Here is a 25,673-nt window from a genome sequence, read left to right on the forward strand (position 1 = left end):
GAACGGAGGAAGGACATCCATCCCCTTGGATCCACTGAGGTTCCTGGAGTTTCCGTGCTGTGTGAGGCTAAGAAAGACTCAGTGCAGGGAAAGGGAGTGGAATGACACGGTGCTTAAGTCACTGTTTGCTGAGTGTGGGATGGGCGCACACCGGGGTTCAGAGCTGGGCTGCGTGCTGGGATTTCACAGAACACACGTGGAGTAACTGCTAACAGCTGCGCTTTTCCAGACTGTGCTGGCTGCGGAAGGGACATCAAGAACGGGCAGGCCCTCCTGGCCCTGGACAAGCAGTGGCATTTGGGATGTTTCAAGTGCAAGTCCTGCGGAAAGGTCCTCACCGGGGAGTACATCAGCAAGTAAGGCTGGGGCCCAGGCCGCGGGATCCTTGGGAGGGGCCCCCCAGCTCCCCCACCGGACATAGTGAGAGACATTAGCATCCCACCATCAATACGAAGTTTTGCTGTAGAACTTCTTTAGTCTTTATAAAAGGAATTTTATTCTGCTGCTGTTGCCATAGTCTGCCTGCAATAAATTTAATGAAATGTGAATCCTTGCCTAATTTAACAATTAGCAAAGCTGACATAAGGTTACACGGTGTGCATTTAGTAATTTTACTTTCCCTCATTTTTTTTTTTTTCCTGTTTGGAACTAGTAAGTAAACCTTTGTCCTCTTTCTAGGCCTTGAATGTATTTGTAGACACCTACCCCCCCCCCCCACAAGACACACACAGGGTCTAAGCCCTGAGCGCATTGGGACCAATGCACAAAACAACCCACCAGGAATGGGTTCATGTTAGAGTCTGATGCTGCGGATAATAGTTAGAGTAAGTGTTGTTGTTGTTGTTGTTGTTGTTTTAATGTAGCCTGGAGAAACTAGTTACAGTGGTTACCTTTTGGTTTTAGGAAAAAAAGAATGAATATGGGCGTCCAGTGGCAATGAGGGAAAATTTTCCCCTATAAACCTTTCTATGCTTTAAAAAATGTTCTCCAACCAGGTTAAATAGCTATTCAAAAGAGTTACGTGAATTTAATTTAAGAACAGAGTGAAACAACAACAACAAAAGTAACATGAGCCCCGCCCCCTAGAAATCCAATTCTGTAGGTCAGGGAGAAGCCCAGACGCCTGTAGCTGAAGGAAGAAACTTCTCAGGTGATTTCTGACGCACAGCCGAAGGAAGAGGAGACAGGAAGGTGCCCGACTGTCAAACTAACGGGGAAGGCTGTGTGGGAGTAGCTAACTGGGCTCTGCGGTGTGCTTTTTGACTCTTCCACTCAATGGCACACCTAGAAAACAACATTTTTACTGTGCTCTGAGGTAAATGAGGAGGTTCTGAGAGGCTGGATGAGCAGGCCCTGCAGCCCTCGGGCCTCCTGAGGGCAGAGGACCCAGCATCTCAGCGCTGCCAGGAGGTGATGACGTGGGAGCTCAAGGAAGCTGTGAGGGGAAGGTGGCCTTGGGGCCTCCTCAGAGGAGGGTGAACGCTGCCGCCACATCTGAAGCCCATCTGGCCTGGGGGGGAGAGGGAATGGAGCCAGTGTCTTGCTAGTTAGTTCTGAGACAACAGGGAAGCAGCAGGGGTAACCATGTGGTGATCTGGCTGTAATCTCTGCGGAGCCGGGAGAACCACAGCCCTCTGTCCACGTGCTGTGGCTCCCCACGTGTGGTCACGTCTGACCAGGTCTCCAGGCGTGCGGACGCTGGGTGGGGGAGAATGCCGGCATGCCACCGTTCTGTGCAGAAGGGCTCCGAGGACTCGGTCCTGGTGTCTTCCCTGCCCCTCGGCCCCCCCTCAAGAGCTGAACGGCGTTCTGTGTTGCAGGGACGGCGCCCCGTACTGTGAAAAGGACTACCAGGGGCTCTTCGGGGTGAAATGCGAAGCCTGTCACCAGTTTATCACAGGGAAAGTCCTGGAGGTAAGTGGCTCCCGTCAAAGCTCCCGTCATGCTCCTCAGAAGCCGTCAGAAGCACAAAAGAGGCCCTTGTTCCATTTCCTCCATCTTCACCGCTGGAGGAAAGCAAGGAGTCGTCGGTGACGGATCGCTCTCTCAGAGATTTAATGGGTCGGGCTGTCTTCACAGGCAGTTTCTACTAAACGTTCATGTGCAGTTGGAATGATGGAGAATTAATCAAAAGTGATAAGGGGACCACTAGGAATTATGGAGAAGGAAGGGTCCTATGAGACTATTTTTAGATGTCAGACAGCACGCGTGTGTGCGTGTCCACGTGCGCTCTCGCGGGTACGGGTGTGCGTGTGAGAGGGCACACTCAGGGAGCAGGGGCTCAGAGCTGAAGCAAAGGAAGGGTGGGTGAAAGGTGAAGGCATACACTTCCCCACCCTTAAAAACCACATCCTGTGTGACCCAGAACACCCTGGGGCCTGGGTCGAGCCAACCCGTCAGGTTCAGGTGTGACTGCCTCCCGCCACAGAGCCTGGTTCCTGCTCTCTCAGCCCCGGCCCCACCAGCGGCTGCCTCTGGGCTGAGCGCAGCCCCTCTTGGGCCAGAGCCCGTCCTGTGGACTTAGGGGCCGGAGTTCAGAGGGAGTCTCTGCCCCACTCCCCACCCCACCCCACCCCCTCCGTGGGGCCTTAACCAGATCTGATAAAAAAAAAAAAAAAGAAAGAAAGAAAAGATTACCTCATATCCGGCCCACATTTCAGGGTGGAGACTGTGTCCTGGGCAGAGGTACGTCAGGACACGGAGCACCTGGGAAGGCAGCCAACTGGTCCTGCAGCTTTGACAGACACCAGGGCACCGAATCGCCATAACCACATGCAAACCTCCCAGCAGGGCGTGTTTCAGAGACCCTGGGCACAAATCTGAGAGGCCCCCGAGTGTCTGTGGGCAGCTGCTGTGGGATGCCCAGTGAGGTCTAGCATAGCTTCCCTAATCCCAGGGCAAGCTCTGGGGGGTCGGGGGGGTTCCTCTCTGGGAGACACAGAAGGGCCCACATTGGCTCTGTGCTAGGACCTAGTGTAGCTAACTGGATTGGGGAGATAAGGAAGTGACTGCCACAAGCTCTTGTCTTTTACCCTGGGGAAGGGGCTTCCAGGAAGAAGGAGCAGCCTCCAGAGGCCCAGAGGCGTAGGACAAGCAGAGCAGAAACAAAAGTCAGATGGGCAGGAGCGCAGGTGGGAGAGATGATGCTAGGGGAGCGGGGAGGGACCGGAGCATGAGGACTTCGAGAGTCATATTCAGGACTTTGGGCTTTATCCTAAGAATGGTGGGAAGCCATTGAAATGACTGTAGTTGGAGTTGAACGTGACTGGATCACATTGCTGTATAAAGAATGCATGGAACGGCGCCTGGGTGGTTCGGTCAGTTAAGCTGCTGACTCTTGGTTTTGGCTCAGGTCATGATCTCAGGATTGTGTTGGGCTCTGCGCTCAGCTCAGAGTCTGCTTGAGATTCTCTCTCCCTGTCCTTCTGCCCTTCCTGCTCGTGCTCTCTCTCTGAAATAAATAAATAAATATTAAAAAAAAAAAAAAAGAATGCATGGGAGTCCTCAGATACACATAGAACCACACCCATAGCAGCTCTGTTCACAACAGCCAGAAGATGGAAACAACCCAGTGTCCGTGCATGGATGAATGGACCAACAAAATGTGGATATACAGACAAGGAATAATATTCAGCCTAAAAAAGGAAGGACTTCTGATACCTGCTACCACATGGATGAACCTTGAAAACATTATGCTAAGTGGAAGAAGCCAGACACAAAAGGCTACATACGGCTTGCTTCCATGTAGATGAAATATCCAGAAGAGGTAAATCCATAGAGACAGAAAGCAGACTGGAGGTTGCCTGGAGTTGGGGGGCGGGGGGTGGGGTGGGAAATAAGAGTAACTGCTCATTGGTACCCAACTGGAGCAATGACATGTTTTGGAACAAGATAAAGGCGGTAAATGCACGACATTGTGACTGTCCTAACTGCTGCAGAATTTTTCACATTTAAATGGTTTATTTTATGGGATGTGAATTTTACCTCGAATTTTTTAAAAAATGGTTGGGAAGGGGGTGAGGGTAGAGACAGGGAGGAGACTACTGCAGAACTCAGGGCACAAAACAGTGGGAGCACTGGCAGGAGGGAAACCCGAGAGGTGGACCCACCCTCCACACACAGTTGGGGGGGAGGCAGAGTTTTCATGGCCTTTCCAGTTTAATAGCTGGCCCAAGTGGGGTCAATGCTGGGCCCTCGGAGAAGCACCCCTGCAGGAAAGCTATTGGAGAAGCTGGTTGTGCCCTATCCAGAGTGCAGCATGAAGTCCAGGTGGTCAGACCACAAGACTCAAAGTGTGGTAGTGTGCGCTCCCCACCTGTCCCCTAAACATGTCTCTCATCCCTCCCCGGAGCTCGGAGGGGGGGCCCCACAGCATTTCCTTTGGGGTTCCCAGGTTTGATCTGCATAAGACTGAAATAAACCCATTGAGTTGGGAGCAAGGGGGAAATTGCATTTTAGAACAACAGTAATAAAATATCAGAACCATCTCCCAGATGTTTGGCTGTAGGAAGAGCGATGGGGAGACACTGAGCATAGCCCCCGGATTTGAGCCAGCCACGTTCACAGAAGGCGTGGATCGAAACAGCTGTCTCAGTCCACGGAGGGAACTGTGTTCCCTAAAAAGAGTTGGGGAGGCAGCAGACAGGGGGTGCTACCGATGACCTCAGATTTAGTTCAACAGCTGTGAGAAGGAATGTGTAAAATACACACCAGGTCCAAGAACATACCATTTTGGAGAAACATCCGCGTACTCCAGCTCCCACCCTGGAGTGGGTGTTGGCGGTAGCTGCAGAAGCTCCTACCCCCTTGGCTTCGGGTTTCAGTGAGGTCCATCTGTCAGGTGGACGTTGTGGAGGCTTTGCACACGGTGCCTGCAGAATTGGGACTTCTGGGAGTCGTTTGTATGGGCTTCATGGTAGAGTCAAGACCCACCCAGCGGGAGTGCCGACCTCCTCAGAAGGGTGTGATCTAGAGAAATGTCCCGCCTGAGTAGCACACTGACATGTGACCAACTTTTGAGTCAGCTTGGCTTGGTTCCCCATGTAAACCCGACAGGTCTCAACACTCCACCCTCCTCCCGTGCCTTCATTCTCAGACCCCATCATTGAAACGTCATGATTGTGAATTTGTAAATGCTTTGATCCCTGCCTTTTGGATTTTTTCCCTTCCATTTTAGAAATGTGGTAAAATGCACCTAACATAAAATTTACCATCTTAATCACTTTTAAGTGTACAGTTCAGTGGTATTAAATATATCCATGATGTGGTGCAACCCTCACCACCATCCATCTCCATGACGCTTTACGGCTTGTAAAGCGGAGACGCTATACTTACTAAACAGTAAATCCTCATTCGCCTCTTCCCCCTCAAGCCCCAACAACAACCATCCTATTCTCTGTCTCGACTACTCTAGGCACCTTATATAGGTGGATCATATAGTATCCAGGTGTGTGTGTGTATGTCTACTTTACTTTGAACAATGTCCTCAAGGTTCATCCGTGTTGTAGCATGTGCCAGAATTTCCTTCAAGACTGAATCATATTGCATTATATGGATATACCATGTTTTGCTTCTCCGTTCTGTGATCCTTATCTTTTTTTGTTACTGTTGTTTCTTCTGATTGGTTGTATCCATAGAGATTGTAAATGTATTAGTTTCCTGAATCTGCTCTAACAGTGGGGGCTTAAAACCACAGAAACTTACTCTCTGACAGTTCCAGAGGCCAGAAGTCCAAACCCAAGGTCACAGCAGGGCCACGCTCCCTCCAGAGGCTCTCGGGGGGAACTCTCCCTTGCCTCTTCCAGCCCGTGGTGGCCTGTGGCTGCATGACCCTGATCTCGGCCTTCATCTTCACATGACCTCCCCTCTGTGTCTTCTCTCTGTGTCATCACTCTCTCTGCCTTGCTGTTAGGAGGACACTTGTCATTGGATTTAGGGCTCACCCAGATAATCCAGGATGATCTCATCTCAAGATCCTTAGCTTAATGATTACATCTGCAAAGGCCCTTTTTCCAAACATTCACCAGGTTCCAGAGATTTTATGTGGACATATCTTCTGGGCCACCCTTCAAATGCACTCCAGTAAAGCTGGGAACTTAGACAAGTATCATCCAGTGACCCTCACTAAGCATCAGAGGTGCCCGATAGCCTCCTCTCTGGGTGTTTTCACCTGAGATGCCTCCAGACACCTGAGGAAGCTTTTGCCTGACCGACTGGGGAGCAGTGTCTTCATGTGTTTTAATGAAAAAGGCTCCATGTGATAGGGAATCCGGGCTCTGCTCTTGGCTCTAGAACTCCCAGCTGTGGGACCTCAGGCAAGTGTCTCAACTTCTTTGAGCCTCAGTTTTTCAGTACAGGCATTAAAAATATATCCAAGCCTTGGACTGCTTGACTCCGAGTTTCCTTGGCTCTTAGGACCCGAGTTCTGTAAATCTCATGTCTTAGGTTTAAGGGGCTGGAGTCAGTGGTTCTTTCTCCTGGAGAGATTTTCCTATAAACTGGCATGGAGCATATGCTCAAATTGTAGCTTTATCATTAGCTGGCTTTCAGTTTTGTTTTCAGCCACAAGATTCTCTTTTTTTGAGAGATCTTGCTATAAATGGTACATCTTTAAGAGCTTATGCTAATTAACCTATAAATTCTGGAGCTTTCTGAAGATGTTTATAACCTGCCTCCTAATTAAGTCCAGAATCAAAAACTTGAGTTTGCCAATAGCCTTCTATCTCTATCTGTATCTCAAAACTCGCCTCTGAAGCAACTTCCTCCCCCTCTCCCCACCCCCACCACCACCGCTCCTCTCCCCTCCTCCTGCTTTAGCAGGCTAACGGTACAGGAAGCTACAGGAGACTTCGGACTTAGATCATAGATGTCAGCAGACATTGGGCATCCCTTTGGTATGAATTTCCTCCCATCTTTGGTGAATGGCCCTTGGAGATCTCTTAACCTGCCAGCTTCATAAAGAAAGAAAAGAGCAACAAAATAATTCCAAAATGAAGGCAGCACCAGGAAAAAAAAAAAAAAAGCAAATGTCAGACTGGAACGAGAAGTGTTGAGGGTAAAGAAAAAGGGTTTGGCCCTTGTCCCCTCCCCCCAGTCTTGGGCTGTTCCATCAGCAAACCAAAGTCTTGAGCTATTCCATCAGCATCTCTCAGCTCTCCTGCACAATTCCCTTCTGCCAGGGACTCTGCGTTTACCCAGCACTCCACTGATTTCTTCGAGATAAATGCTTTCATCCCCAGGGAGCGTGGCTCCCTCTGCAGATGGGGCCTCCCTGAGCAGACACCTGCTAGACTACACGCCTCTGGAGCCTTCCTCTTGCAGCTCTTCTCTCAGGGACAAAGCAAAGCTGTGTTGTCAGCTTTTCTTGGTTGGGTCTCCTATTCTTTCCCTTTCCCTCTTCCCCACGTCACCACACCCAGGAAATCAATCCTCCTGTCCTGGGTGCCTTTCTTTCCAGAAAAGCTGGTGACACGTGTCTTTATGTGGCATGGTGTTTACTTGCCACTCGTGCCCTCTGGGGACAAGCGTGTGATGCTTCAGCCTGTCTACTGCACAGTGTAAGAGTGAGAGCCTCCCATGCAGCCCAAGGCAGGTCCTCTGCCCCTTCAGTGCCTTCCCGTTCACACCTACTGGGTGATGGTGTCCTGTCTTACCTGTTAACTTGAAAACGATGGACGGACAAAAGGACAGGGTGTAGACATGCTTTAGACCCCTCCTGCTAAACTCCTGCTGCGGAGGAAATGGAATCACGACATGATTCAGCCAAATCCTTGTCCTTGATTCTCCCAGGGATTAAAAACAAGTGGCAACATTTGTTTTGTTTAACTTTTTGACTGCTTTTTCATAAAGCCCAGGGACAAAGGTTTGGGATGTTCCTGTGAAATTAATTCACATTATAAAGTGGAGGCCCTTGGCCCCTTCTTTCCTTTAGGTGCGGGTATTCCAAGTTGCGCTGTAAGAACCATAAGCAGTGGGCTGGTCTTGTTCTGGGCTCATCTGTTACGTAGTGAGAAGAAATGCGGTTCTCCCGTGGCACTTGCACGATATAGAATCTGTTTGCAACCATCAAAGATGTCATTTGCAAAAGACAGGCTGAAATGCCACCTGCCCCGTTCTTCCTTGGTTTTTGTCATACACACGCAAAGCAAGCATAGCACCCCGTGTTCTCACCGAAAACTGATTACATTCTTCCCATTCCCACTGTGCTCAAAGGAATTCACGCTTCCACTTAACTCTGAACCCAAATGTTTTTGAGGATTAGGGAGAGGGAAAAGAATCAAGTAATCCTGGTAGTAATGGTTGAGATGGTCTATGTCTCGGGGGACAGTGAAACACCACAATATCCTGCTCTTGTATAATATTTTTAATGCTTGCTAATGATCTCATAAATATTTAATTCGCACAACAGGCCTGTAAAGTGGTCAAGGCAGTTACTATTGACCTCCATTTACAGATGAGGTTACTGAGCGCCAGGAGCTCGGGGGCTAATTAGTAACACACCGCGTTTAGAGGCCAGGTCTCTCAGTTCTCAGAAGATAGGCACATATACACGGCTTCATGATCCACCTGGCAGTAATCATTGCAGAACACGGGCAATTAATTTGCTTCCCTAAATAACTTGCTGAAGGACCAAAATTTGTCATTCCCGGTGAAACAGAAAGTCTTATCTTACTAGCGGCCCTGTTACACCTACTTTCGGGATGATAAACATTTGCTGCTTGTTTGGTATACTTTTTACCCGTGTAAAATGTCATTGAAAGTCAGTGACCCCTCTCATAGAGTCTGCTGGACTTCTGTGTAGTCGTAGCTCACAGCGTCTGGTCTATGCAGTCACAGCTCACAGCGTCTGGTCTATGCAGTCACAGCTCACAGCGTCTGGTCTATGCAGTCATAGCTCACAGCGTCTGGTCTATGCAGTCATAGCTCACAGCGTCTGGTCTATGCAGGCATAGCTCACAGCATCTGGTCTATGCATCCAGAGCTCACAGCGTCTGGTCTATGCAGTCATAGCTCACAGCGTCTGGTCTATGCAGCCAGAGCTCACAGCGTCTGGTCTGTGCATCCAGAGCTCACAGCGTCTGGTCTGTGCATCCAGAGCTCACAGCGTCTGGTCTATGCAGTCAGAGCTCACAGCGTCTGGTCTATGCAGTCATAGCTCACAGCGTCTGGTCTATGCAGTCATAGCTCACAGCGTCTGGTCTATGCAGCCAGAGCTCACAGCGTCTGGTCTATGCAGTCATAGCTCACAGCGTCTGGTCTATGCAGCCAGAGCTCACAGCGTCTGGTCTGTGCATCCAGAGCTCACAGCGTCTGGTCTGTGCATCCAGAGCTCACAGCGTCTGGTCTGTGCAGTCAGAGCTCACAGCGTCTGGTCTGTGCAGTCATAGCTCACAGCGTCTGGTCTATGCAGTCATAGCTCACAGCGTCTGGTCTATGCAGCCAGAGCTCACAGCGTCTGGTCTATGCAGTCATAGCTCACAGCGTCTGGTCTATGCAGCCAGAGCTCACAGCGTCTGGTCTATGCAGCCAGAGCTCACAGCATCTGGTCTATGCAGCCAGAGCTCATAGTGTCTCCTCTCCTTTAATCAGCTGTAGGCTCCACGAGGGCACCTGGCATGGCCCTTGGAGAATACTGTACATGGATGAAGCTGTCTCAGGTTAGACAGCATGCTTTCTTCACAGAGCTCTAGTCTAGGACTCTCTCGAGCTCAGTAGATCGACAAGAAGGTCCTGTGAAGCAGGGCAATATAGGGATACCTGTCATCTTTCCTAATTTAAAATTATAGCTTAACAATAAACTGTAGAAATGGGATATACAGTCATACCTGGTATATCCACACAATATAATATTATTCAGCAAAAAGGGATGAAGTGCTGCTAACACGCTACCACAAGGATGAACCTTGGAAACATGATGCCCAGTGAAAGAAGCCAGGGACGAAAGACCTCATATTATATGATTCCACTCATGTGAAATGTCAATGTCTAGAATAGGCAAACCCACAGAGGCAAAGTAGATTAGGGGTTGCCAGGGGCTAGGAGAATGGGGAAAATGACTGCTAATGGGTACAGGGTTTTTGCGGGGGGGGTTGATGAAAACATTCTTGAATTAGATAGAGGTAATGGTTGCACAAGTCTGAATATATAAAAACCACTGAACTGCATACTTTGAAAGGCTGAATTTTATGGTATGTGAATAATGTCCCAATTTAAATATATATGTATACACACACACACATCGTCTGTCATCTGTCTATGCAGAGACATACAGGAGACAGGGAGCTGGAATCCTGTTATTCTCCATTTTCTTACCTGTGAAATAAGAATACTAATCACCACGTCTCAAGGCTGCAGGATTTGAAAAAAAGAAGTCAGGCAAAACCGCTGACCTAGTTAATAATGAGGGTTGTCCTTCCTTCTGTCTCTCTCCTTTCTTCCAGTCTTTGATGGTTTAACTTATTAGGTAGAAGAACAGTGGGTAAAGGGCAAGAATCGGGGATTCCAGTCAATCACTGTCTTCCTGCAACATTGTATGCCAGGTTTTTTCCCTTCCTGAGCATTCCAACTTTTGGTTGCCTGGGTAGCCACGGGTTGCCATTGCACAGAACTGTGCCCTTGATCACAAACTATGACTTGATTAATATCAGATCTTCCCAGCACAGGAAAGCGAACTCAGGTTTATATTTAATGTATGGTTTATGATGTGTTGGTTGCAACAGCTTATTTGCAAAGAGTAACTTGGTGCTCATATTTTGTCCCCTCCATTGTGAACAGATTTGGAATTGGCCCAGTAGGACATAAGCACATTGACGTGATAAATGATTTGAGGAAAATCTATCTGATTCACCCAAAGTTATCCACTTTCTCCTCCATTAATGACAAGAGGAAATATGTCACCAGGGTAACAGAGGACTATGTTCACAAGCAGTAAAGTTTCAATATTTATTAAATAATTCACCCCATTTCCTGTCAGCACAAATGGAAGGGCTTCCTTATCCGGATATGACATTTTGAAAAGAACTTGTATTTTGAGTTAAAACTATGTTTTGTATTTCAGTGTTAACTTCAGAGAGTTTAGCTTATTGCTGGTGAAGTGTGTGTGTGTGTGTGTGTGTGTGTGTGTGTTGGTGGGTGTGGGAGTGACAGTTGAACCAAGTGGTAGAATGTGACTCTTGCAGAGAAGTGAACAAGTTGTATTGAAGTTATGCTGGTGGCCCAATATTGGGGGCCAAAGAAGAAAATGTAAGATATAGGACTTGTTCTCAGATAGATGAAATGTGCATTTGTAAAAGTAATAGGGTGTTCAAGTCTACACCTACACCCCCTGGAGGGTCCAGGCAACCCCCCAGTACTCAAGCACCCGAGGCTATTAAAGCATCGTCAAAGGTAGAGAGTGATTGTCAGTGGTGGTATTGAACTTAAGAAATGATCAGGATCTGACAGCAGAGAGACAGCCCGCCTAGACAGCATAGTGATGGGATGGGTCTCCTGGTCTGGCCAGTGTTCTGGGCACAGAAGTGATGACCCATGAGAGTTGTCCTTTCTACTCCCCGGGGCCCTAACTGGGCCTCAGAAGGGCTCATGTACCTGTTCTCTCAGGCCCAGAGCACCAATCCTTTCCCTTCCTGCTGTTGCTTACCTGCTCCCATTCCCGGCCCTATTTATGACTTCTTTTACTGCTCTTCCACTAAAGGATGATTATACCCCTTCTTCTACGTGATTGATTCCAAGGTGCCTCACCTGCCCTGCACAGGTGGCGTTCGATGAATTCCAGGGTAATTTCCGTGACCTTCTCTTGGTGGAGCAGAAAAAGATTTTAATCTTTGGCAATGTATATCAGTACACGAAAGCTGAGTGGGGACCCATAGTAGTGTGAGGGCTGAGTAGGAGGCACACACAGTGAATAACCTGGGTTTAAAAGAGTTGTTTGTCAGCTATTAGAAAAACAGTCAGCTTTGGATTTTGAGGCATGGATCATCACTGGTAGGTGCAAGTGGGAAATTATCTCCATTTGCTGCTGTTATTGAAGTCTTAGGTCACTTTTTTCCAGCCTTGTTTGTTACTTTGACTTAATGTGTGATTTGATTTTACTAGTTTAATTGCATGCTTATAATATGCTATTTTCCACTTCAAATAATTTTTGTAAGTAGGCTATACATTTTAGAAACTAAAAATTTTTTTAAAAATTTTTCCATTAAAGACTAGCATTATTTTAGTTTAATTATGAGGTAAACTGGCTTCTGTGGGCTCCCCTGGACCCATTCTCCATTTGGAAGAAAATCAGCCCTATTAGAAAATGCTTGCCATCCACTTGGATCTGCCTATCTGGCCACTGGTGGTTGGCAAGAGAGCCCAGTGGCTTTCTACACCCTTTCTCCAGGAATCTGGGTTGTGCCTCTGGTGGGTATTATGGCAGCCCTTTGAGTCTCAAGCCATCTTCTCTAGCTTCTGGATTCATGACAACACGGACAAAAGGTGGCATCTCAAGCTACCTCTGCTCTATTTTGTCCTTGTGCTTTTGTCCACAAAGCCTTTCCCAGTTCAGCATTGAACTGGGGGGCACAAAGGTCACCAGGACAACTTCCATACTGGGCATAGCTTTCTCTAGGTAAGGATGTGAAATTTGCCACAAAGCCCAGGAGATGAATGCTCCAGGGGACATGGGAGCATTTGGTTCCCTTGGCCCCCAGGCAGCAATGCTGCCCTCCTGCCTGTCCTATTGGGAACAGGCTTCCTTCTCTTTTGTTTTCCACCTGAACATGCTTGCTTCCTGGACCTCATGGCTTCCCACCTTGTGAGGGATACTATGCCAATTCCAGCAGATGGACCTGCTTCGAGCTTGCCAGCTAGTCAGGAAGAATGATGGTTAGGGCCGGGGCCCATACAGCCCAGTAGAAATGAACTGATACAGTAATTTCTCCCCCAAAAGGACACTTTGGAGTAGCCTTACAAATGAAACCGATTTATAAACTACTTATTTTCATGGCCCTAAAGCAAAACTCAAAGCTGCAGGCATCTTGGAAACACGGATAAATCTGGAATCACCTCAAAGAGATCCCTGTGCCCACCCTTTAATTCTTTACTCTTTATTTTCTTTCCCTAAATCACATCCATAGGCATGGACAAGAGACAGGTCAATGGGAAAGGCCTCTTGTTATTGCTCAACAAGGACTGTCCAAGCAGGCAGACTTCTCAAACCTCTTGACTCCACATGGTGATTATTTCTTGGCCCCTTTTACTTGGAAACTCACAAGTTTGGCAATTTGCTCGATAAATCTGAAGATGAACCATCCTCTTTCTCCCCATCTTGGAAGATAGAGAGGTAGTTAAATAAAATCTGAAAGAGGGGCCAATCCTCCAAATACAGGAGAGTAGACCAATGAAATCTGGGGATCAGTGATCCCAGTTCTGATGTCCCAGTACTTCCAGCCATGACTGAGAGCCCAGGTGAGTTTCCCCTTTTCCTTTGTAAGGAGGGTCTCCTTTGCTCCTCTGACAAACAGTTGACTGCCTGCTAATTTCCCAGACGTGGGACAAAGTTCTGGGATCACAGAAATAAAAGCTATAGTCCCTGACCACCAAGGTTTTAAGGCTGGGATCCTACAACTGCTATGCATGAGAATCACCTGGGTACCTGGTTGAAAGTGTCGGTTCCCAGGCCTCACCCAGAGATTCTGATTCAAGGGGGTCTAGGCCTGGGCCCAGGAATCTGCATGTTAACATGCCACCTTGCTCTGGGTGATTCTGGTGGGGGAGGGGGATTGTGGGCAACAGATCACACTGGGAAAAACTGGCCCTATGAGGGTGTGGTGAAGGCACATTCATGGAGGCTTTTGACTCCTTGAGAGAAAAACACGTTAAAAAATGCCCTCTGATTATTATAATGTGCAATCCAGTAGCTTCCTCTTCATCTTAGAAGCACTGCTTTGTTGCTAAAAACCTTACATTTCTTTTTTTTTTTTTATGGTATATTTGAAATTTGCAGTTTAAATTGTCACAGTTTCATTTTATTTTTTAATTTTATTGTTATGTTAATCACCATACATTACATCATTATTTTTGATGTAGTGTTCCATGATTCATTATTTGCGTATAACACCCAGTGCTCCATGCAGAACGTGCCCTCTTTAATACCCATCACCGGGCTAACCCATCCCCTCACCCCCCTCCCCTCTAGAACCCTCAGTTTGTTTCTCAGAGTCCAGAGTCTCTCATGGTTCGTCTCCCGCTCCGATTTCCACCCCCTTCATAAACCTTACATTTTCTTCATCGGTGTTGGGAATTGCTTCCACACATACACAAGAGGTCTTTCTACTAGCTCATTTTATGGGCAAATAATCTTCATGAAAAATTTCCCTAGATCACTTCAGTGGTATTAAAAATGACAAGAGTTGTAGCAGAATCCTGTCCTAGTCCTAAGAAAGGGGTACATCAAAAAGTGCTGTGCTATCAGAGTAGAAGGTTTCTGGCTCCTTCTGTCTGTTCACATATATGAACAGCCTGTGGCTTCACCTTCTGTCACTGGCTCATCTGGGATTTCTGCAGAATGGTTTAGTTGGCAATGAGGTTACGTGTGTAAAGTGCCTGGAATATAGAAGGTCTCTGTTGATTTTTTTGGCTGCAATAAAAGAGCACAGTGTGAACTGTACCAAAAATACGACTCAAGGAAGCTTGATGAGCAAAGTCGTTTTTGGATCACATTTCTCTCTCAAAAAAAAAAAAAAAAAAAAAGACCATGAAAATCAGAAAATTCTGAATAACCAATGGGAATCAAAATCAAGTCGTTCCCGATTTTACTCCATAAAGGATTTCATAATATGTTCCTCAAAAGCAGCACTTGAAGGACAAGGTTACCAGCTGTTAGCTGTGCTCCAATGAAACACCTTTCCATCATCTCAAACCCAGGAAAGAAACTTAAAAAAAGCCTAAGAATCTGGTTTCCGTGCAAGCCTCTGACTCGGGGACAATGCCTGTCAGATGTGTGACGCAGGCTGTAGTTGAGTGACCCTGAAGGAATGGTACTTTCCCCAACCTGCGTTAAAAAAAAAAAAAAAAGAAAAAGACAAAAGAAAAGCTACCCCCCTCCTTTTTGTGGGAACTTGGACTGGCCCGTAGTGGTTTGCTGGTGTGCTGAACTAGTGAGTACAGGGAGGGGAGGAGGCGTGAGAACGCCTGCCCCGCTCTGTTTTCCGGGCGTGTGCGCCCCTCGAGCGGCGCCTTCGCCTGGCTTCGCAGAGAAGCCCGCGCACCTGACCCAGGAGGGCAGGGAGCCCGGTGTGTGGGGCCCGTCCCGTCCGGGGGGTCGGGGCCGGCGTTCACCAGCCTCTTTGCCGCGCTCCCAGCTCAGCACCGCCAGGGAGCAGGAGTAGAAGAGGAGGAACCCTGGCAGAAGGTAAAGCAGGCAGCGCGCGAGGCGTCTGTCTGTCCTCCGCTTTGCAGGGCAGACGTGAGATTCCTGGCTTCCTTGGTGACCCGGGAGTCCCCCCCCCCCCCCGCCCCGACCCTGCCCAGGGTCCTCCAGATGTGCTCAGCTGCGTGCTGGCCGCAGAAGCCGCTTGCATTGGCCTGAACTACGTTTTTATTTAAACTCTTTGGGGTTTTTTAATGATACAGAATGAACTTGGGAGCTTTTTTTCCTTGACACAGTGCTAGAGTGAAGAGCAGGAAAGGCGGGTTATTTGAGAGTTCTAGTTTATTGACCTTTTAACAGTGCTTGTGTTTTTTCAGACTACTGCCCCCAAGACTGAAAGGAAAATGTGGTTTCCAGAGTTATTTTGTTTTGTTTTCTGTGGTTTGTGAAGCTCTGTGGAATTTATATTTGAGATGAAAGGGTTTTGGAGTCCTATTTGGGGGATTTGGTGGTGCAGGGCCTTGAGTAGATCTACCTGTTACTATAAATGTGTGGGTTTTTTTTTTTTTTTAAGAAGTTCCCCATGAATGAAAATGAGGAAGCAAAACGTTCAGGTATTATTCATATTTTGTTATAGCCACAGATTGAAAAGGCTTGTCTGTTACCTGTCCCACCATCTTTGAGCGTGAAGTGAAAGCAACCTAGAGACTCTTGCCTTTGGGTTGAAAATAGTTTTCCTAAAAACTTGCTTCTTAAACTGTGCTCTAAAGTTTATTTTTTTAGGAAAAAAAAGTTTTAAAATATGCTACACTAGCTCTGAAGGAGGAATGAGATGAGGAAAATCTCAACTGTGAAAGAAATAGATTTCTGATTTTGGAAAGGGAAAGAAAAAAAAAAAAAGAATCTAGCCCCAAACCCAGCGCGATAGCAGCTTCATCCGTCACTTAACTGGGATTGGGGATTTAAAAGAAAATTGAGCCTGTTTTCTCTGAGACGGTCTCATGAGGAATGTTAAGAGGATGTGAAGTTATTTAGATTATCCAAACAGGTTCTGACAAGTAAGTGAAAATAACTCATTAAATTATAATTGTTGCCATTCTATAATGGATCAAAAGGCTTGTTGAGTCACGGTGTACTTACAGAATAGGTGAATTTGCTACGGCTCATTGGCATAAATTCCTTTTGAGAAAGCTTTTTAAGACTAAGTATGCGGCCTTGCCGAGTGTCTCATTATAGTTCTTTGAATGCATGTTTTGACCAAATGTTTTCAAGTGGGTGCTCAGCCATTTTTATGTGTCAATGAGTCTAACCCTTGCATCGTGGCTTATCCAGCTGATTCAGGGAATATCGTATCAGGACAACAGATCTGCAGGTTTTTCCCTCCAACTAAATAATAGCTCATTTAAAAAGATGGAAAAGTCCAAAATACGCAGTCCCTGCATCCCAACTCTAGAGGGATGATCATGATTTTGCCTCCTGTAGACCAGAGTTTCTCAGCCTCCGCACTATTAACATTTTGGACGGGATGATTCTTTGTTGTGGAGGATGGTCCTGTGGGATGTTCAGCAGTACCCCTTGGCCTCTACTCATTACTGACCGTAGCCCTCCCTCCCCAGTTGTGACAACCAAAAATGTCTCCAGATGTTTCCAGGTGTTCCCTGAAGGGCAGAATCACCGGCCAGTTGAACCACTGCTGTAAGGAAACCACTTTTGGGACCAGCTGCCACAGAGAGGAAGAGAGGGCTACAAGGAGGGGGGCCAGACCCCAAGGGACAGTGGCTGAGTCAAAGGAACAGTGACAGGACAGGCCTTGTTCAATACAGTTCCTTGGTTGTATAGTAGTCCGACTCCTCTAAAGTGAATCTCATCTTAAGTGCATCCCAGGAATGTACTGTTTTTTTTAAAAAGGGGATCTCATGTAATAGCCCACTTTATAAAGCAAATAATTACCCATAACTTATCACGTCTGCAAATATAGGTTTTTTGATATGTGGGCTCTGAATACATCTGGGCACGCATATTTGGGTTTCTCTTTTGGAACTGAGTGCTTTCATTTCTCTTTTCCTTTCCCCTTCTATGCCAGTGGGTCTCAAACTTTCTGATTTTCCAGGAATTGGGTTTCTTTTGCCAATGAAATAGAATAGTCACAGCCTTTCTCCAGGTCACAGATAACGATAAAGTCCATGGCTGGACTTTTTTTTTTTCATTTACAATTTTTCCTATACCTTTAACACGTGCTGCTGCTTATTGGCTCTCAAAGGTTAGTAACAGATTATAAAGTGAGTGAAGTTGTAGCAAACAAACACTGATACAAAACATCTGAAATAGCTAATTTCTCATAGTTCCACTTCTAACCCTAACCCTACTTCTTTGGGTGGACCCATGTTGCAATTACAGATTTAAATTTTATAAGTATACATTCATAACCTCATAAAATAGTTCTCTTGCAAACCAGTTATGCGTGTTACATTTTCATGGCATTTCTCCAAGAACGTGGTAGGTTGCACTGAGCACCATGACTTCCAGGAGCTACCACCAAACAGGAGGAGACAGGCCACTCTGGGGAACACTCCCCTCAAGCCCAGCTGGGCCGGGGGGGCGGGGGGCGGTGAGTGGCATTTGGCATTGGCCGGACATATCAGGAAATGCCTCTACTTGTTGGAGTCCATTCTTGGTGACAGGGTTGGAGTGGCCCATGGTGTTACCAACAAATTATGTTTTCTGCTTTTTGATTGCAAAGCAAACCTTCCTTTTACCTTGAAAACCGTCCTTTTACCGCTACCTAGAGGTACCAGTGTATCATATCATACATACACCATGTGCTCTCTTAGAAACATTTTCTCATTATTCAATTTCGCTCCCTCCTTCACTAGACCTAAGGCCCATGAGCACAAAGAATGCTAGTATTTTAGGTCCATTTTATCCCCAAGATGCAGCACAGTGTCTACCCATATTGGTTTTGCTCAGTAGTTGATGAATAAGTGAATGACCGTCAATGATTCCCATAGAAAGACCACCCAGGAGGTTGGTCTGTGAGAAGCTCACATGCCATGTTCACATAGTCTGTCTGTAATTTTTTCAAAAGGACAAATCCAGTTCCCATCAAAGCAGCTTTTAATGTTTGAGGCACTACCAGAGGAATCTTTTAAGAATGCAGAAAAAGCGGATCTACGGATTGTAGAATTTGGAATGGGGGAGCTTTATAAATTTTTCTTCATGAGGTCCAGAAATTAAACTTCTGCTGTTACTTAAAATCCCACATGCTAAAGATGCCACACAGATTTAATAACCTAAAAAGCAGACCAACACTAAGATTTAACCCAAAGGCATGCTCTTCTCAACCTCTTTGTTGAAAATTATCTGGTCAAAAGAAAGAACTTGTAGATCACAAATGAAAAAATATGCCTCCTTAACTCTATGTATCCTAACATGACATCCTGGAGTATTGGGGGGGGGGTCTCCTGGGAGGTTGAAATGAGCCCTCATTTCCTGAACCAGGTGTCAGGACTTAGGGTGTCCAAATAAGGCAGACGACTTGAAATGGGAGAGAAGCTGAAGATGGTCTTCATGCTGTTGTGTGTACACAGACCCAAGCTCCATTTTCCTAAGAACAGCTGCTGCTATGAGTCTGTATGAGCAAGAATGAGTCTTACCAGCACCAAGGTGTGGCCTTGGGGAGTGGGGCCCCTAGTAAAAGAGGAAACACACCCTGCTACTTTTCTTGTTCACCAAGCCCAGAATGGTTTTGGCAAACATGCATCTGCGTCCTCCTCAGCATTGCTTCACATTGAGGTCGTGTTTTGCTCATAAACATTAGATGAAGCAGAAATGTTTGCTTATACTTGAGACTGCTTTTATCTTTCCCTCCTGCCAAATAATCCTTTTGCTGGTTTGTCTTGGTTCTCTGCAGCTGGCTTCTTGCATCCGTGCATATATCCGTATACCTTGTCCAAATAAACATACTTGAAAGATAGAGAAATGTGTTTTTGCAAAGTTTAGAACATCCTCTTACAGAGAGTTGAAGCCCAGCTTTCTGCTTTGTTTTGGCAGCTTGTTTAGGATGCAAAGTGTATCTGGTTCTGGCAATAGATTAAAGAAGGGTGTTGGTTCTTACATAACAAAGTTGAGGGCCTGAGGACTGGAGGGGAGGCAGGGTAGATTTCCATGCTTCCCTTTGTGTTTTTTATAGTTTGAAAGCGTGAGAAAAAAAAAATGTTATTGACTGGGTTTTTTGTTTTGACTTTAAATCTCAGAATTATAAAAACCTATTGAAAAATCTTATCTCAGCTTACCCAGCCCTCTATGATTAAGCTTCTGCTCTGCCTCCTGGTCACCTACATCTGTCCCACTCATTAATACCAGCCCCCTGGCCTGCTTTCTGTCTTTCTGTCCCTCAAGACTTGTTCTTTCCATTTCAGGGGCTTTGCACTCGCTGTTCTCTGCCTGGAACATCCTTCCCCCAAGTCTTGGGGTACTCATTATTCACCCTGCCTGCCATTCCTTAGAGAAGCCTCCCCTGATCACTGTAGCTGAAGCTGTCTCCACCTACCCAACACTAGGTCATCGTCTATCCCCTGGACCTGTATTATTTTCTTTATAGTACTCCCCTCCCCCCCACCACCACCCTGCCCCATGATCTAAAATTCTTCTATGCCCGTATACCTGTCTATTCTCTGCCTCCCGTTGCTAGAATGTGAACTTCGTGACAGGGGCAGCCATATCCCCAGCACCTAAAACATTATCTGACGGAGGGTGGTGCTCAGTAAATGGACAGGTTAATGGATGAATGGGAAGGGGTGGTGGGAGGAAGGACTATCTGCTTCATAAAGGCCTCCTCCCCTTTAAATCTAACTGAGTGCCCCTCTTCTGGGATGTCTCCCTGACTCCCCTGCATAGCATCCTTGGAGGATTTTCTCCCTGACACCCGCCTCACTTGGGACATTACACAGCAGTCTTATCCTCTTGTAGGCACTTGTTTCTGGGTCAACCACCCCTCTGCAGGGTAAGCTCCTTGAGGGCAGGAGTATCTAATAAAGTTGTAGTTCCTACCCGTTCTTACTGCCTTTGTACTTTATAAACCTATCTCATTCAAGTCCCTCTTTTTTCCTCAAATTTTTCTTTAAATTCTAGTTAGTGAACACACAGTGCAATATTGGTTTCAGGAGTAGAATTCAGTGATTCATCACTTACATACAACACCCAGTGCGCATCTCAGCAGCTGCCCTCCTTACAACCCATCACCCATCTAGCCCCTCCCCCACCCGCCTCCATCAACCCTCAGTTTGTTCTATCTTTAAGAGTCTCTTATGGTTTTTGTCCGTCCCTCTTTTTTCTTTTTTTCCCTTCACACCCTCCCATAAGTTCTGTTTTGTTTCTTAAATTCCACATATGAGTGAAATCATATGGTAATTGCCTTTCTCTGACTCATTTCGCTTAGCATTATACTCTGTAGCTCATTAAAGTCCTTTTACCAACTCTGCACGCAGTACTCACTATTACTCTCATCCTCGTTTCGCAAATGACAAAACTGAGGCTCAGAGCAGCTGCCCCAAGGCATACAGATGATTACTAGGAGGGTCAGAATTTGAATCCAAGATGTCTGTCTTCAAAGCCACCTTCTACGGCCGCCTTCTCCTCCTCATCAGTGTCTGTCTCACGGGTCCACCATATTTGCCAAATGAATGAAACCTCAGACTTCACCTCCTCCCTCTCTTCCCTACTGTTTGAGCTTATAAATATTATTTATAATATCTGTAGTAATTATATAAGTATTATAAATACGAGCTTGTTAGTTCATCTCTAAGGACAGCTAGCTTGTATGTCATGTCCCTTTTTTGAACTGATAGAGCTTAATTGACTAAACTCTCATTTTTCTTATGTAAACACATCTATTAGTGAAAATTTCAGCTGCCATGTGTTCTTCAACCGAGGGGTGGGGGAAGTTCCACTGGGTGGGTACAAATTTCCGTGAAAAAGCCTAAAAATTCCGAGTGTCAGCATTTCTTCTGCGTTTTTAACATAACCAAGTGCTTCCAGTCGCCTGGCTTGCCTTCACACCAGTCTTTATGAGTTTGGTTGGTCCCGGGATGTTCCTTTGCTGAAGTAGAAAGCCAAGTTCAGGAGCCTTTGCAGACATCCAGATGTAATTCTCTAACCCATTCTAAGATGGCAGAACTGCTGTCTTTACGTAGAGCTGAGGTGGGAATTGTTTACTGTGCTCACGCCCAGGGGTTTCTGCGCTGGTGTGAGTCCCCGGGTGGAAGGGAGGCAGCCTCTGCTGGCATGTCAGCTGCGGGTCCCTCATTGTCTGAGAGCTGAATTTTCCAGCATCTAAGTCCTGATGACAGCTCTAGCAGGGCAGGGTCTGCAGCCTCGTCAGGCTGGTCCGTGGAAGCTTTTCTTGGCGCATAATCAAGTTTCACCCAGGTTTGGGCCAACCCAGCTGATTGCCATCTTCCTCGGTAGGAGGCTTGATAGGCAGGAAGGTGACATCCACACGCTATTTGTGGATGTGACAAAGCTCCAGAGGCCCTCCGGCATTGGGGCAGGACCACTAAGTGCTCAGCTACGGCATGTGTGAGGAATCTGTGGGTGAACCCCAGTGGGCCATCCAGCTTCTCGATCCATCACAAAGAAAACAGCCACTTACTGGCCCTTTAACCATCCCCGAGTGAGGTTGGAGGGACTTTGACTTTTTAACACAGCTTCTCAAGTGCCATAATGGCCTTGGATGCGCTCACTGGTAAGTATGTCTTGTGATTTGCAATTGAACTTGCTGTGCAATGAGAGTATGAGAAAGGAGTTTCTGACTGGTTAATTGTTCACTCATGCCACTCCCAGACTAGAGCCATTTGGTAACTGGGGCCTTGCCTAACCTAAACTCATACCAACAAGAGCTGCAACTCAGTTGGCTGGTTTCCAGACTTGACCTTGCACCAACCAGAAAGATCTCTTCTCCACCTGCTTTTCTGTGTTAAAGGTAGTTCCTGCTCAAGACTCCTAAGAACTAATCATGGCAGGAAAAGTTCCATAGATTTCATCTACTCTGACCTTCTTCAAGTTAAGGACACTAGACCCAAGAAACACAAGAAGGCATAGCCCATTGGTGAGGAAGCCACAAGTGGACCTCAGAGCAATTTGGTACCTCCCCAACCCCCAGCACGCCCCAGGCTGCGCCCTTCACCTACTTCTCTGTTTATTGTACCAGAAAAACCAAAGGACAGCAAACTCTTTCTGTGATGGGCCAGATGGTAAATATTTTCAGCTTTGTGGACCATACTGTTTCTATCTCAACTACTCAACCCTGCTACGTAAAGCCAAAGCAGCTGTGGATACCAGATAAATAGATGGACGTGACTGTCCAATAAAGTTTCATTTATAAAAGCAGGTTGTAAGCCAGATTGGGCCCACAGGCTGCAGTTTGCTAACCCTGATATAAGGTAAAAGTAAATATCTCCGTTCACTCCCCAGCCCCGCTCCCCAGAGGTGGCTATTGATTGAACGTCCAGTCTGTTCTCCCTGGCATGCATCAACATGTTTAGTCACATACATTTTGTCCTACAGAATGTAGAGTTCTGTACCTTGCTTTGCTCCTGTTTCCTATGTACAGATCCACATGGGAGGGTATATACTCTTTTTTACACAAATATGACCACATTGTGCATAGTTTTCTACAGTTTCCTTTTTTTCACTTGGCAATGACTCAGTGTCAGTGCTTTGTTGATTTATGACTCCTTTTTAATGGGGACATGATGGCCTCCATCTCTACCTTCCATCAAGAAATCATACCAAATACAAAAGAATAACTGTATATGTAAATAATTACTGGTCAACAGTCAAAGATAATGTCTTGTTTGCTTCACATTGTCACATGGTGACACTCCATGTTAGCCTTTCTTTTTTTTTTTTAAGGTTTTACTTATTTTTGCAAGAGAGAGTGCATGCGTGTCAGCACGTGCATGCAAGGGGGGAGGGGGGAGGGGCACAGGGAGAAACAGACTCCCCTCTGAGCAGGAAGACTGACTCATGACTCCATCCCAGGACCCTGGGATCATCACCTGAGTGGAAGTCAGATGCTTAACCGCCTGAGTCACCCAGGCGCCCCTCCACATTAGCCTTTCTAAAGGGGGGACTAAGCTTCTGCCTGACTTACTCCCAGTTCAGCACTGCATCCAAGTGGTGAGTTAATAAATGATTTTGCATGACTGAAGGGTTCAGAGCAAGTTTTAGGTTAGCATCGTGGTTGATTATGAGGAGATTTCTGTAAAACCTTGAAAATTCCAAGTGTTTTGTGATGCTGTAGAGTGTGCGTTGTGAACAGGACAGACCCACACCACATACTATGCTGTCCCTTTAGGGCCTGTGCATTTGGAGATGCCCTTTGTTAGTTTCCTAGAGCCACTGTAACAAAGTGCCACAAACTTGGTGGCTTAAAGCAGGAGAAACTTGTACTCTCACAATTCTGGGGGCCAGACAACTGAAATCAAGGTATGGGCAGGTATTGTTTCCTTCTGGAATCTCTGATGGAGAACTCGTCCCTAGTTCTCTCCTAGCCCCTGGTGGCCGCAGGCAATCCTGGGCATTCCTTGGCTTGTGGACATATCATTCCAGTCGTTGGCCTTCCTCTCTGCATCTCTGAATCTATTTGCCCTTCTCTTGCCACCAGAATCCAGGATGACCCTCATCTCAAGATCCTTACCTTAATGGCGTCTGCAAAAACCCTTATTCCAAGCAAGATTACCTTCTGAAGTTCCAGGTTAGACGTATTTTGTGAGGGTCACAATTCAACCCATTCCATGTTCTTTATCTGAAAACCATTGTTCTTCCTTCTCAGGCTTTTCCTCCTGTTTGTGAGGAAAGGGGCAAAAGCCTTATTCTTGTCCTCATCAGAAGCCCTGCTCTCTGAGAACCCTGGGAGCCCGGGGAATGGCACCTGCTGTTAGTCATTTACAAATCTAAAATCAGTTGCAAAAAACTAGCAGCCAGAACTGCCAGGCTTCTAAGAGTTTTCTTGGGAGTTTAGCTAAATGAAAAGCTAATGAGTAAAGTGTTTGCATATCTGATAGTTTCGTTGAAAAGGAAGCTGAAGGAAACTGTCTTTTATTATCCCCAGGAGTTCTTAGTTCAGTGGGTGCCAGGCTCTCCCTGAAATTAACCAGCACTAATTGTTGCCTTTCGAAGTTTGAATCCAGTGTGCAGGCTGGATAACCAATACCATCCTTTGTATAATTTGCATACATTTCATTTCATTCGTATCATTTATCAGGAGAAAGTTATATTACTGCAAAAGTCAAGGACTGTGGCTGGGTATGTAATCTGCTTTTAATAGTTTGAGGAAACAGCTGTTTTTTTGTGTGTTGCAAGGCACTTGGATGCAAAAAGGTTCTAATTTTTAAAATCAAGGAACGGAACGCCTTCTCACTTCAGACTCTGAGACAGCACCTTTGGTCACAAGTAACAGAAACTCCCCTCAAAGCAGCGGAATTCAGGTTGGAGGGCTGCCATAACAAAGTACTGCAAAGTGAGTGGCTTTCAAACAGCAGAAATATATTCCCCCACGGTCCTGGAGGCTGGAAGTCTGAAATCGAGGTGTTGGCAGGGCCAGGGCTGTCTGAGGCCTCCAGGGCAGGATCCTTCTTGCTTTATCCAACTTCCAATAGCCCCAGGCATCGGTTGGCTTGTGGCGACATCACTCCAATCTCTGCTTTCTTGTCACTTGGCAGTCCTCTCCTTATCAGGCGCTCTTCCCTCCTTGTAGGAGGACAGCAGTCATATTGGATTAGGGCCAACCTACTCCAGTACATCCTCGTCTCAACTGATTACATCTGCAGCAACCCTATTTCCAAAGAAGATCACATTCGGAGGTAGTGGGGGTTAGAACTTCAAAATTCTCTATTTTTTAGGAGATAGAATTCAACCCTTGTCACCAGCTAGAGCGGAAAGGGACTAACATCACCCAGCTGCAGGGGGCAGGCAGGACTGAAGCCTGGGCCTCGGGTGCCACTGGCATGCCCTCAGCTTGCCGGCTTGTTCCTGAGTGTGCATTCGTGCCCCCAGACCCACTCTCCCTGTGTGGAAAGGGCGCAGCTGCAGCAGCTCAGAACTGCTCCACTCCGTGGAGGGGGCACTTCTCTCCCCTGCTCACATCGCACATCACGAAGTCCTGGGGAAGATTCTGTTGCACTGTGGTCACCTGTCCAGCCTGGACCCTTTGCCATGGCCAGAGGCAGCCATGGAGAAAATGGCAGCTCCCATGTCGAGAGCTGATGGGGGGTGCGGGGTGGGAATGTGAGCTTGGTGTAGCTGCAGTCACATGTTACTTTTA

At 46.7% G+C, this 25,673-nt stretch overlaps 1 protein-coding gene across 8 annotated transcripts in view; it reads left to right on the plus strand.

Annotated features, from left to right (window-relative positions):
• Positions 1-25,673, plus strand: part of ABLIM1 (actin binding LIM protein 1) — a 291,491-nt gene that overhangs the window by 188,397 nt on the left and 77,421 nt on the right. For all 8 annotated transcript variants that reach the window (XM_078077085.1, XM_078077083.1, XM_036075711.2 and 5 more), the window contains exons 5-6: positions 230-356; positions 1,821-1,914. In XM_078077085.1, the coding sequence (XP_077933211.1) occupies positions 230-356; positions 1,821-1,914 (221 nt within the window). The remainder of the gene's footprint in view (positions 1-229; positions 357-1,820; positions 1,915-25,673) is intronic.

The sequence above is a fragment of the Halichoerus grypus genome, chromosome 7 (assembly GCF_964656455.1).
Source record: "Halichoerus grypus chromosome 7, mHalGry1.hap1.1, whole genome shotgun sequence".
Lineage (NCBI taxonomy): Eukaryota > Metazoa > Chordata > Mammalia > Carnivora > Phocidae > Halichoerus > Halichoerus grypus.